This window comes from Benincasa hispida, chromosome 8, assembly GCF_027475165.1.
Source record: "Benincasa hispida cultivar pf3 chromosome 8, pf3_genome.v1.1, whole genome shotgun sequence".
In the NCBI taxonomy this organism is placed as follows: domain Eukaryota; kingdom Viridiplantae; phylum Streptophyta; class Magnoliopsida; order Cucurbitales; family Cucurbitaceae; genus Benincasa; species Benincasa hispida.
The window spans coordinates 10,889,959-10,902,707 of NC_143485.1; the positions used below are offsets into that span (position 1 = coordinate 10,889,959).

Below are 12,749 nucleotides of genomic sequence, written 5' to 3' on the forward strand. Positions count from 1 at the left end.
GGTGTGTTTTTCAACGTTCAGAAACTAATTTTTATTTAAAAAAATTTCTAACTGTTTTTTTTAATTATTATTATTATTTTGCATTTTAAGATTGCTTTCAAAAAAAAAATTCTATAACAAAATCCAGAAATATTTGAGAACTTGATTTTTTTAGTTTTGAAGTTGATAGTACAAGTTCTGTACTAATTAAATAATACTCATTTTGAGGATTATGAGACAATTTAAAATGATAAATCCATCCATGTTTTTGAGAAAACAAAAAATCGTTTCTTTGAAATGATTTTCTATTCTCTTAACATTCATAAAAACTTTTTCAAAATAAATAAAAAAAAAAAAAAGAAAATTATACGAAACGGCTTATTTCTTGAAAATTAAAAACTAAAAACTGATTAGTCATGAATTGTCCCCTAAATTAAACTAATTAAACAAACCACTATTAACTTAACCAAATTTCTAAGTATAAAAATTAAGGTTCCGTTTGGTAACTATTTCGTTTTTTGTTTTTGGTTTTTGAAAATTAAGTCTTTCTTTCCGATTTCTTGCAATGATTTGTATCTTTTTTAAATATAATGATTGAACTCTTAGTCAAATTCCAAAAACAAAAACAACTTTTTTAAAGCTACTATTTTTAGTTTTCAAAATTTGGTTTGGTTTTTTAAACTATTGGTAAAAAATAGATAACAAAGGAAGAAATTTGAAAGTGAGAATAGTGTCTATAGGCCTAATTTTAAAAAATAACCCAAAAACTAAAGCATCATTAAGTAACCAATTTGTTTTTTGTTTTTATTTTGAAAATTAAGCTTCTGACACTATTTTTACCTCTAAATTTCTTGCCTTGTTATCTACCTTCCCCCAATGATTTAAAAAACCAAGCCAAATTTTGATAACTAAAAAAAGTATCTTTTAAAAAATTATTTTTATTTTTGGGATTTGGTTAAAAATTCAGCCATTGTAATGTAAATCATTGTAAGAAATATGGATGAAATATGCTTAATTTTTAAAAACAAAAATAAAAAAACCAAATGGTTCCAAACAGAACCTAAATGGTTACCAAACAGAACTTAAATCGTTACCAACCGGGAGCTAAATTAAACTCACCTTTAAAAAATTATTCAACTAACACATCAAATTATTCTAATCAAACAAACAACTAAACCTAACATATCCAAATCTTTAAACAAGACAACAAACTTTCCAAAAGTAATGAATTATCACATTAAATCAAATCAATCAAACCAACAACTAAAATTAACTTATTCAAACTTATAATTATAAAAACCAAAACAATCTTACTTATTAAACAATAAACATTTATGACAAAAAAAAAACATTAATTCTGATCTCAAATCATACCGGAAATTGTATTGGAACAATTTTTTTTTTGCAATAAACATAAAGCACTTCTAAATCTTCAATTCATCATAAAATTGAACTCTCTTTTTATCAATTAGAATCCTATCCATGATGTTATGCTCGGTTGGTGTGAAACAAATAAATATTTTATAGCTAGGGTTCTTTGATGGTCCACAACAAGTAGATGTTGTAAAATATTAAAGCTGTTTAGGGTGCTGAGATGATATAGAATGTGGAAAATTCTGATGTCTGGAGAATTCTGATCGAGTATGTTCAAATACTGAGATGATATGTTCCGAAAATGGGCCCACAAACAATTAAAATCGGTAAAATAGGATAATGACCTCCAAAATGGGTCCATATAGGATGTGGGCATATACCCTCTCATATTGTATTAGAAGAGAGAGATGTTAATTCGCAATAATGTGAGTCTACTACTATATTTATAAATAATGAACCATTTTGTTTTACAATTGCATAAGATCTTAAAAGCAGAAAAATTTAAAGAGAATGAAATATTTTTGGAGCTCCTATTATAGCTTCATATCTCTTCTTCTTCTTCTTTCATTAGCAACATTGGGATGTTGGGGTGACAATGGGGAAGATTTTGTTCACTGTATTTCTCTTCATTCCTCAAACAATAATGACTCAAATACAACCCTCATCCACACTCCATCTTCTTCCTCTTATTCTTATGTTCTAAATTTCTCCATTCGAAACCTTAGATTCTCCGAACCTGAAACTCCCAAGCCAGTGGCCATCATCACACCATCACACGCTTCCCATGTCCAAGCTGCAGTCATTTGCTGCAAAAGCCATGGCCTCCAAATCCGAACTCGAAGTGGTGGCCACGACTTTGAAGGTCGTTCTTACGTCGCAAACGTCCCATTCGTGTTGATTGATTTGATAAACCTCAATTCAATTACCATTGACACTGAGGACGAGAGTGCATGGGTCCAATCTGGGGCGACTATCGGTAAACTCTATTATAGAATCGCCGAGAAAAGTCAAACCCTTGGATTTCCTGCGGGGTTCGCGCCGACTATTGGAGTTGGGGGGTACTTGAGCGGCGGCGGGTTTGGGATGATGGTTAGAAAATATGGTCTTGCTGTAGATAATGTGGTGGATGCTTATGTTGTTGATGCAAATGGGAGAATTTTTGATAGACATTCAATGGGAGAGGATTTGTTTTGGGCCATTAGAGGAGGTGGGGGAGGAAGCTTTGGGATTGTGTTGGCATGGAAGTTGAAGTTGGTTCCAGTCCCTCCCATTGTTACATCCTTTGCTCTCCATAAAACTTGGGACCAAAACGCGGCTGACTTAATCCATCGCTGGCAATACGTCGCGCCGGAGGTAGATGAAGATCTTTTCATCACCGCTTGGGTCACAGGTTTGCTTAATTTCTGAAAGTAAAAGTAATATTTGACTGTGTTTGACATACATGTCTTAGAATAGTTTGGGCTAATTATTTAGATAAAAAGAACCATATTTGGTTGCATCTTAAGCTCCACATGAAAACTCTAAAAATTATTTAACAAAAGAAATACAAAAGTTTAGCACGTGGCAAATTATGGTTGGATAATTATTTAACTGGAGATAGCAAACAGTGGTGGTGTTCGAGAACGGAGCATGGCTACAATAGAGTTAGAGATGATGACATTGGAAAGTTTTCCTGAGAAAGACGAAATAGTACTAGCATACTAATCGAAGAAAAAATGAATTAGCGAGGCAAATAGAACGAGGTCCCATTTAGTAATCATTTTGTTTTGTATTTTACTTTTGAAAATTAACTTTATGAACACTATACTACCTCCAAATTTCTTCCTTTGTTATCTACATTTTACCAATGATTTAAAAAATCCAAATCAAATTTTGAGACCTAAAAAAGTAGCTTTCACAAGATTGTTTTTGTTTTTGGAGTTTGACTAAGAATTCAATCATTGTACTTAAAAAAGATGCAAACATTGTAAGAAATGTGGATGAAATAAACTTCATTTCTAAAAACAAAAACAAAAACGAAATGGTTATCAAACAGGGCCTAACCATTTTGGTTTTGGTGTTTGTTTTAGAAAATTAAGGCTATGGACACTACTACCATTTCTAAATTTCTTCATTTGTTATATTCTTTTCACGAATGCTTTAAAAAATCAAGCAAAATTTTGGGAATTGAAAAAATAGCTTCCAAAAAGTTGTTTTTGTTTTTGGAATTTAACTAAGAATTCAACCATTGTACTTAATAAACTTACAAATCATTACAAGAAAAATTGGATGAAATAGGTTTAATTTTAAAAAACAAAAATAAAAAATCAAATGGTACCAAAAGGAGCTTAAAAAATAAACATACATAGAACGGGTATTTATATGTTTAATTTTCAAAAATTAAAAACAAAATAGTTATTGAATGGAGGTTTGAAAATTCCTAAATGAGAAAAATAAATAGTTCATATAACATACATTCTACCTTTCTTTATAATTATATTTAATGCATTTTTAAAGAAACTCATTATTAAATAAATAATTGTGCTCTCTTTTTGTGTTGAATTGGTTTATTCAAGATATGTCAACCTTTTAACTTCTTTTAAATCCACTCTATTTTAAAAAATAATCTGTTACATTCCATTTCATTTTTTAAGTCTTTTTCTAATTTCTTTTTAGATCACAATTCAATTTATAATAAACAAAAATACATGTGAGAATCACATACTTATCAATGATATGTTCCATCATTTGAGTGAAAATTAAACTACATTCAAAATAGTTTAAAAAATAAGTTGCAATATAATTTTCATCCTTGTTTTTTTTAGTATAACAATTGTGGGGTGAGAATTGAATCTCTAATCTCTAGAGTCGAAGGTCATGCCAATTATCATTGAATTAAGCTCACTTTAGCACATATAACACATGTTAATGTCATCTAATAGTGACAAAGTGTTTTCGTCTATCCCATTTGTCGTATGCTTAATAAAAAAAGCACCATTAAATCTTAGCAGCTTCAAATTCAAGCAAAGGAGGTGGAAGAATTATGGAGGCTTCATTCTTCTCTTTATTTCTTGGAAAAGCAGACAAGCTTCTTTCTCTTATGCAGAAGACTTTCCCAGAGCTGGGGCTTAAAAAAGAAGATTGTCTAGAAATGAGTTGGATTGAATCAATGGCTTTTATGGCAAGTGGGTTCGTTTCTGCAAATAATGTAAAGCTATTGCTCGATAGAACTCCACTAAGCAACGACAGATACAAAACCAAATCTGATTATGCAACTAAGCCCATCTCAAAAACTGCCCTCGAAGGTATGTGGGAAAGGTTCAAAATTGAAGAACTAGAAACAGTGCAGCTCATGTTGATCCCTTTCGGAGGTAAAATGAATGAGATTTCTGAAACAGAAACCCCTTTTGCATATCGAGCTGGATATCCCATACAAATCGGCTACTACGTTACATGGCAAGATCCCGATGCTGATTTGAGACACTTGAAATGGACTCAAGAGCTCCACGATTACATGACTCCTTTTGTATCGAAATCACCGAGAGGTGCGTATATTAATTATAAAGACCTTGACATTGGAACAAACAAAGAGGACGGGATCCCGACCAGCTATGAGGAAGCAGGCGTTTGGGGGCATCCATATTTTGGGAATAATTTTGAAAGGTTGGTGGAAGTGAAAATGAAAGTGGATCCATTTAACTTCTTTCGACATGAGCAAAGCATACCGCCAGCAAAGATGGCTTCATGCCCCGATGTGCCTCATGAGACCCTTCCTAATGCAATGCAATATCTCTAGACAAAAATTACTAGCTAGTGCTTTTGGCTTTGAAATAATAATGTAATTCCATTTATGTTTTTATGCATCTTTAATAAAATAAATATTGGATTGACCATGGGAAAAAATTAAGGATTCATCACACACACTATAAAATTTGGATTTATTCTATTATATATTGTTGTTGTTTCCAAAGGAAAAATTTGGGGCATTTTTTTCAAATTATTATAGATTTTCAAGTTTTTTATATCTGAAAAAGAAGTACATGTAATCAAAATAAAAGGAACGTTGATGAACACAATGATGCTAACAACGTGACCAACATAGAGCTAAGTAGAGAATGAAATAACACACAATATATTAGCCCAGTTCGATATAACCTTACCTACGTCTAGGCGGCTCAGGACCCAATTGAAAAGAAGATAATAATATTCAAAAGGTTTACAAGAAAGTCCACTTATCTAATAAAACTACTATCAAGTAATACAGTAAACCTTAAATAGGTATTTAGTTTATACTTCCTCTAATATTACCTATCTCAAATTCTTGTAACAACTCAGACTCCTGAGTCAGAAGCTTTTGACTTGTTCGATCTTCTAATAATTCAAGATTCACACACAGCCTATGAAAATTTGGCAGCGTTTCTTTCTTCTTCTTTCTGTAACAGCCGCACATGAAGATACAAAATCTGTCAATCAAAAACCTACCTTTAATCTATATTTTAAAACTTCTTTTTATAACAACTTCTAAAAGGAAGATACAGACAAGATAACCAACGTCAATACAAAAAAAGGTAAGCAGAAGAAACATTCTAAAAGCAAAACGAAACGGTCTAACCCGAAGTCAACCGAAAAAGATCCATCATTCAAATAAAAGAAAATTTATGTGCCAATAAAGTAATAACAAGCTCCCTTTTGGCAGAAATATTTTCTTTTATTGGCAATCATGTGATGACAAGAGGAGCAAGAAGCCAAAAAAAAAAAAAAAAAAACCATAGACCAAACAACAACACAACAATTTGCAGGCCAACTAACAAAACAAAATAAACCCAAACCAAACCTATACACCAAAACCAACAGTCAAGCCAACAAAACAAACCAACAAAACAGTTTTGAACCCAAAGAAACCAAACCCATAAAAACAAAAGCCAAGCCAACAAAACAAACCAACAAAACAGTATATCCACACAGAAACCAACCCCAACACAATACTACTCCCCTTTGATTTCCATAAGAAGAAAATTAAACATGTGGAGATGAAGAATGATGTGAAGTAGATGGAGCTTCATCTAGAGGCAAAGTAAACTCAACAATTGAACTAAAGTATCAACAATCGCCCGACGATCAGTAAGAGATCAAATGATGGTACTCAAGGTCTGTGATTCAAAGGTCGACACTTGTAAAATACGAGTTCCAAGATCAATGGGAATTAAGAGACCACCTTCAGGAGCACGAAGATCATCAGGTACATGTACGTCATCAGTCTTGGGTGGATGAATGTTATGCATAATATCATGTTGAGTTGTATGTCCTAAAACTCACCGTTTGTAATGTTAAACATATTTTATTATCAATAAAGATGTCATTGACGTTTATTCAATAAAATTGTTGTTGAATATGTGAATACACTTGTAAAGTTTAAATCCAATAAACTAAAGATCCATGACTATTATTTGAATACATGAACTTTATGTGGAGACATAAGATTGGATCAAGTTCAGTAAATAGCCAAAATGGTCTATAGTATATGAATAAGACTGGGTACCTTATTCTGGTAACACTATTGGATGCGGCCCACTCTGTAGTTATTACAATTTATTGTAAAGTGCTACAAATGAAGTGATCCTGATTCATTGATGTATTGACATGAGGAGTGGGGGCATTTTATACAATGAGTTTTCATAAGATCGGACTAAGAATGAAGTCACTCTTACTTTATAACACTGTTTACTATTTAAGATTGACTATTTCAAAGCAATGATCTAGGTAACTTGACCTTAATTCTGAGCTAACTATGAACTCCTGTTTATCTTAAATGATCCTTAGATTTGCATGGGTGAGGGTTGGCTCAACAGCATCGACTCAATAAGTCTTCCATTTCAGGGGTAAGACCAGGTAGATAGCTGATGACATAGAATGCAAGACAGAATTCACTCCTACCCACTTTTAGGGATAGTAGAGAGGTTGTTCCCTTAAGTGCTGACTTCAGATATTGAACAAGAGGCCCCACCCTCTCATTAGCTTAAGAGAGGCTCAGTTTAGTGATTGGATCATAAACCAATTGTTCATTAGAGGATCAATGGGACTTAAGGAGCAAGATGTAATCTCGGGGGTAAAACAGCTTTTGACCCAACTGTTATTACGAACAACCTGTGAAGGGTTAACTTACTAATCATGGTTATAAGAAGTGGACATAATATATCTACAGTGAGGGAAGTTCAACTACTGGGCTTTAGTGGAATGACTCGGTAGTTAACGGATGGTGATTAATTAGGTTAAAGAGTTTAGTCGGTTAATCACGGATTGTTAGAGCCCATGATCTGTAGGTCCATTAGGTCCCCATACTAGTTCATATCAGACTAAACCTTAGAGTAGTGTGACAAACGAGTTTGAAGTGTTCAAATTCGGTTTTTGGAGCAAAGCGATAAATATATACGATATATTTAACCTAATGTTTAATTGTGAATTAAACATAAAGAGAGAGAAAATAAGAGATATTTAAATAAGATTCAAATATCAAGATTATGAATAAGGATTCTTATTCATTGGGATTAGTGTTGAATTTAATATTAAATTAAATTAATTAAATTATTTAATTAATTCTTTAATATTAATTTAATTTTAAAATTGACTATTAGAATTAATTTTGAAATTAAATGGAATTGGTCAAAATTGCACTGAAAGTCAAATTTGTTGACTTTTGACCATGAAAGTCGAAAAGTAAAATTTGTTGACTTTGGACTTTGAGAATCAAAATTTTGACCATTGACCAAGTTAGTAAAAAGATCAAACATTTATGAGTGGGAAATGCCAACTTTTGCATGGCTAAGTGTTGTCTTCATTTGAAGACACTTGTCTCACTAAATCCCACATTGAATTAGTGGATTTTTCAGTGTCAAATTCTCATCAAACTCAAAGTTGCATGATTTTCATGTAATGGCCTTTAAAAGGGAGTTTTTAATGAATTTTGAAAACTCTTGGCCATAGTGGAAATTAATGAAATTATGTGATAATTGTTGGGGTTGATGCCCTAAAGTCTCGTGTCCTATAGTTTGTAAACAGTTTATACAAACGCTTGTGAGGTATAATATATGATATTTTACTTCACTTTTTGATTTTGCTTAGTTGTTTGTATTATTTGCTTTACCACAAACCAATAAACCTAAAATCTCTGGTTATCTGTATGTAACTTAAGCATGTATGTGGTGACATACAAGTGGATCATGTCTTAAGTGATAACCAAAATGGTCTATAGTATATGGATATAGGAGGGAAACCTTATCCTGGTAATGCTCCAGATGCGACCCGCATTGTGGAATGGTCACAAGTATTGTGACTTATCACATATGGTCTGATCATGATCATTCGTGTAGGAGACATGCGAGCGGGGGCGTTCTATATAAAGAGTTTGTATAAGACCTGACCACGAAGTCTTAACGCCTTTTTATATAACACCATTCATGACAGAGACTTCACTTCATTAGAAAGACCATAGGTAACATGACCTCAATCCTAAGTGAGTTGGAAACTTCTGCCATTGAGAGCGGTCCTTTGATTTGCATGGGTGATAGTGGCCAGGTCGCTGACTCAAACCTACCACTTTGAGGATTCATCTGATTTGGGAGTTGGGAACTCAGCTACACAAGATGGAATTCACTCTTTCCTCGATGCAGGGGCAAGTATATAGATAGCTCCCTAAGGGCTGATTATAGGGATTGAACGATGTGGCACCACACACCTTCTCTTGGTCCGAGAGGTGTTCACACATAGTTAGACACTATTGTATTGTTCATTAAAGAAATCAGTGGTACTTAAGGAGTGAGATGTAACTACAGGGACAAAATAGTAAATTGGTTGAGCTGTACTTACGAGCATCTGTGAAGGGTCATCATACTCATGATTGATTATATTCGATGGACACAGAAATATATCTGTGGTAAGAAGAGTTTAATTGTTGGTCTTTAATGGAATGTCTGGCGGATGGTGGATCTCGTGGATAAAGAGTTTGGTCACTTATTCACGTACCGTTAGAGCTTCGAAGTCCACAGGTCCATAAGGTCCCTCTGATAGCTTGGATAAAGGCGAGAATCAGTTTTTGGGCCAGTTTGAAAAGTTCAAATTGACAAGAGGGAGTTAGATTATATATGATATAATTGACTAAATGTATAAGATACATTATTTTGGAGAGGAGAAAATTACTATAGTAGATATATGATATCAAACTATAGGTTAAGAATATAATATGATTATATTCATTTATTAATTAATTAGTCGGTTATGTGATAATTGACCAGAAATTTCTCCTAAATCGTGCGAAAGTGGGAAGATTAATTCAGGTTATTGTAACTGAAGAATAAAATGAAAATTGGTTTCATTTTGCAAAGAGTTAGAAAATTTGCTCACAGTGTGGAAACTTCACGGTCGCTTAGTTGTGAGCCTATACGATAGTGCCCATCGCCTAAACGATCGCACGTGTTTTTTAAACGATCGTTCACCTTCTCTGAATGATCGCTTAGTACACCAAGCTTTTCTAAACGATCGCTTACTCTTTACTAGACGATCACTTAGTAAAACCTACACGATCGTGTACCTTTCTCTAAGAGACAAGCACCCGCTATACAATAGCCTTCTCCCACTTGCTTATCGTTCTACACGATCGTTCTTTTCCTCCTCCCTCTACCAATTCCATCAAAGTCCACTCTTTGAATTCTCACTCCAAGAATACCAAGGGCTCCAAGTGGTGGTGTCGTCCCCGGTTGCTGCTTGTTCGTGCGCTGTTGTTCGTGTAGACGATCGTGGTGTTGGTAGGCAATTGATTACTGGGCGATAAGAACTGTAGGGGAGTCGCTTCTGCTGGATTGAGTTCGACTGAAGATAGTCTTCAACTGGTACGTTTACTCAATCTGTTGTATTTTAATTGTTAAAGCATGCCTATAATTTGTTTTAAAATGCATACATGTTAGTTAGAATGTGTGTATGGTAATTTGGTCACAATGAAATAGGAAAGATCTGAATGCGCTCATGGACACTCTTGTTTAAGAGTTCCTTCAATTGGTGTCAGAGCCAGGTTCTAATACTCCAATTTCATTAATGCAACAAATTGCATATACATTTGCGATTGGTGCATATCTGCTCTCTATTTAATTATTAAATTGTTTGTGGATGTGCTGATTAATGGAGTTTTATGGGATGTAACCTCGATTTGATTAATTCTTTTGCATTTTCGGTTAATTGTAAAGGCCCAAGCGTTTTTTGGCATAATTAATTGTTATCGAGTCTGTAATTCAAAGTTAGTTTGAGTCTTGAGTCGTTTGGGAAGAAGTTCGAAGCAAGGGTTGTTGTTCTTCGAGGAAGAAGACGATCAAGGGTTGATCGGGTCGTGTAGACGATGGGGTAAGCGATCGCTGAGTACCAGATGCTTGGGTATCGTTTAACGCACCCGCACACTAGACGATCGTTTAGCTCAACAAGCTTCATCACTTAGTAACTGACTAAACGATCGCGGAGTAACGCATAGTAAATCGCTTACCTTTCGTCGCGTTAAGTGATTGCCTAGACAATCAGGCTTCATAGCCTCATTGTCGTCTAAGCGATCGTTTAGCTTGTGCGCTATCGTCTAGTGTGCGCTGAGCGATCGTTTACGTGCGGCGTTTACTAAACGATGGAGTTCTTCTGGTGGTTCAAGACCCGGTTCGCCTATGAACTGGTTTGCTCGATGGAAAATGTAATAGATAGAGTTATTTCATTCCTGTTTTGTAAAAGTTCATCCCGATCCATTAATCCTTGGTTTATTACATGAGATGTATGGTTATTAATATGTCATATGATATGCACATATAGTAAATCCCACCTTAGGTTATGCATTGGTCATGCATCATCTCTTTATTGTAAATGTTATAATTTAGAGAAGCATGATTTAATTATGTAAGAGCATGCTCATGCATCATATAATATAAGAGTTATATTTATGCATATATAAAAAGCATTGACATGCATCATCTTTATAAGCGTTATATGGAAACCATGTTTGCTTGGTTATTACGCTTATATATAAAAGTTATGTATAGTAATAATCGGACATTGCATTAAGCATGACACATAGGTTTCTTTATAAGCGCTATATACACCTAGTTTTGCGCAATGTGTTTTAGTTGTTTCTTTTAATGGTTAAAGAGAAATTAGAACTAAAAGTAATAAGAAAAACATGCATGCTCACTTAGGTTTAATTTATTGTTTTAAAATATTTAAAACTTGGATGACATAGACCTAAGATCATGGTTCTAATATGATTAACAACCCTTAGGCTTTAATCTTTTAATCAGTTTAATAGGATTAAATTGACTAATAAAAGATTAAAGTGTAGCAAATCTATCTATAAAGGACCTTTTGTTTAAGACGAGTTCTATTGGCTGGGGTATTTAAGTTGACGAAAATGTAACACCCCTACCTGGGAACTTACCTGAAAAGGTAAATTAGATATATTTGATGCATGCATGCAAGTTAAGAACAGTCCATTAAAGTGTTTAAATGTGACTACTTGAACTTATTCATAATTCATAGACAAAAGTTGTTTATAGGACTTAAAAAGATGACTTAGACTAAAATCAGTAGCCAGATTGTCTAAGTTAATGAACCCCTAGGTAGAACATTCAGTGAGAGGTACTTGGAGCATATGATGCTTCATTTAAACCTTTCACATTTCTTCTATATAGTCCACACCATGAGATCTACCCTCAGCCTCGTGGCACCTTGGGAATGTCCCCCTAAAGGATGGTGTTTGGGTAGGTCAATATCAAGGTGGATGGAGAGAGTGTTCATAGTAAGTAGAAGCGGGAAGTGCGATAGTATATCCCTCAGTCTCCCTCATTGGATTGAATAAAGTTTTTGCGCGTCGCCTCAGACACCCTGGGAGTGTCCCCCTATAGGATGGAAGTTTTGCGCGTTTCTTTATTTGATCTCCTGTAAGAGGATAAGGTTACTTAGTCTTTCGTCTTAATCTGCTTTTTCCCTACAGTGGACTCATTAGGGCAGGACTCTGGCACCGAAAGCGAGGGGTCACACTTACGCAGAAATGTTAAAAGTTAACAGTTATGGACCAAATAAATGGTGACTATTAGGTTCAGTTCCAAGAGTTGGTTCTGCCTAATAGTTGAGAAGGTCTCATCTCAGTGAAGTGGCATCTGATCACCCCAACGGTGACATTTGTCTTGCTTCACTGGGGCATCATTGCAAAATAGAAGTCTTTCACTTAGAGTACTTGAAACTGTTTTGCAAAATTAATTAGTTAAAATGTGGTTTAGCAAAATCTAATAAAGTTTTTGTTTGTTTTTCAGCAACAATCTTTTGAGAAATGGCCACAGCCACATTAGCTTTGCTTAGCGCCGAGAAATTAATTGGCGACATGGAAATACATGATCACGACA

The 12,749-nt window shown here is 34.2% G+C and overlaps 1 protein-coding gene across 1 annotated transcript; it reads left to right on the plus strand.

Annotated features, from left to right (window-relative positions):
* Positions 1 to 1,816: 1,816 nt before the first annotated feature.
* LOC120082779 (tetrahydroberberine oxidase-like) lies at positions 1,817 to 5,235 on the plus strand. The gene is made up of 2 exons (XM_039038083.2): positions 1,817 to 2,743; positions 4,344 to 5,235. Exons 1-2 carry the CDS (start codon positions 1,864 to 1,866, stop codon positions 5,126 to 5,128), a joined length of 1,665 nt encoding a protein of 554 aa, XP_038894011.2. The 5' UTR covers positions 1,817 to 1,863; the 3' UTR covers positions 5,129 to 5,235.
* The last annotated feature ends 7,514 nt before the right edge of the window (positions 5,236 to 12,749 follow it).

What these genes read in the sequence shown, in the direction of transcription:
- LOC120082779 (XM_039038083.2), top strand. Translation starts at nt 1,864, where the DNA reads ATGAAATATTTTTGGAGCTCCTATTATAGCTTCATATCTCTTCTTCTT. An exon ending in CATCACCGCTTGGGTCACAG is followed by an intron (nt 2,744 to 4,343) that starts GTTTGCTTAATT and finishes AAATCTTAGCAG; the next exon opens with CTTCAAATTCAAGCAAAGGA.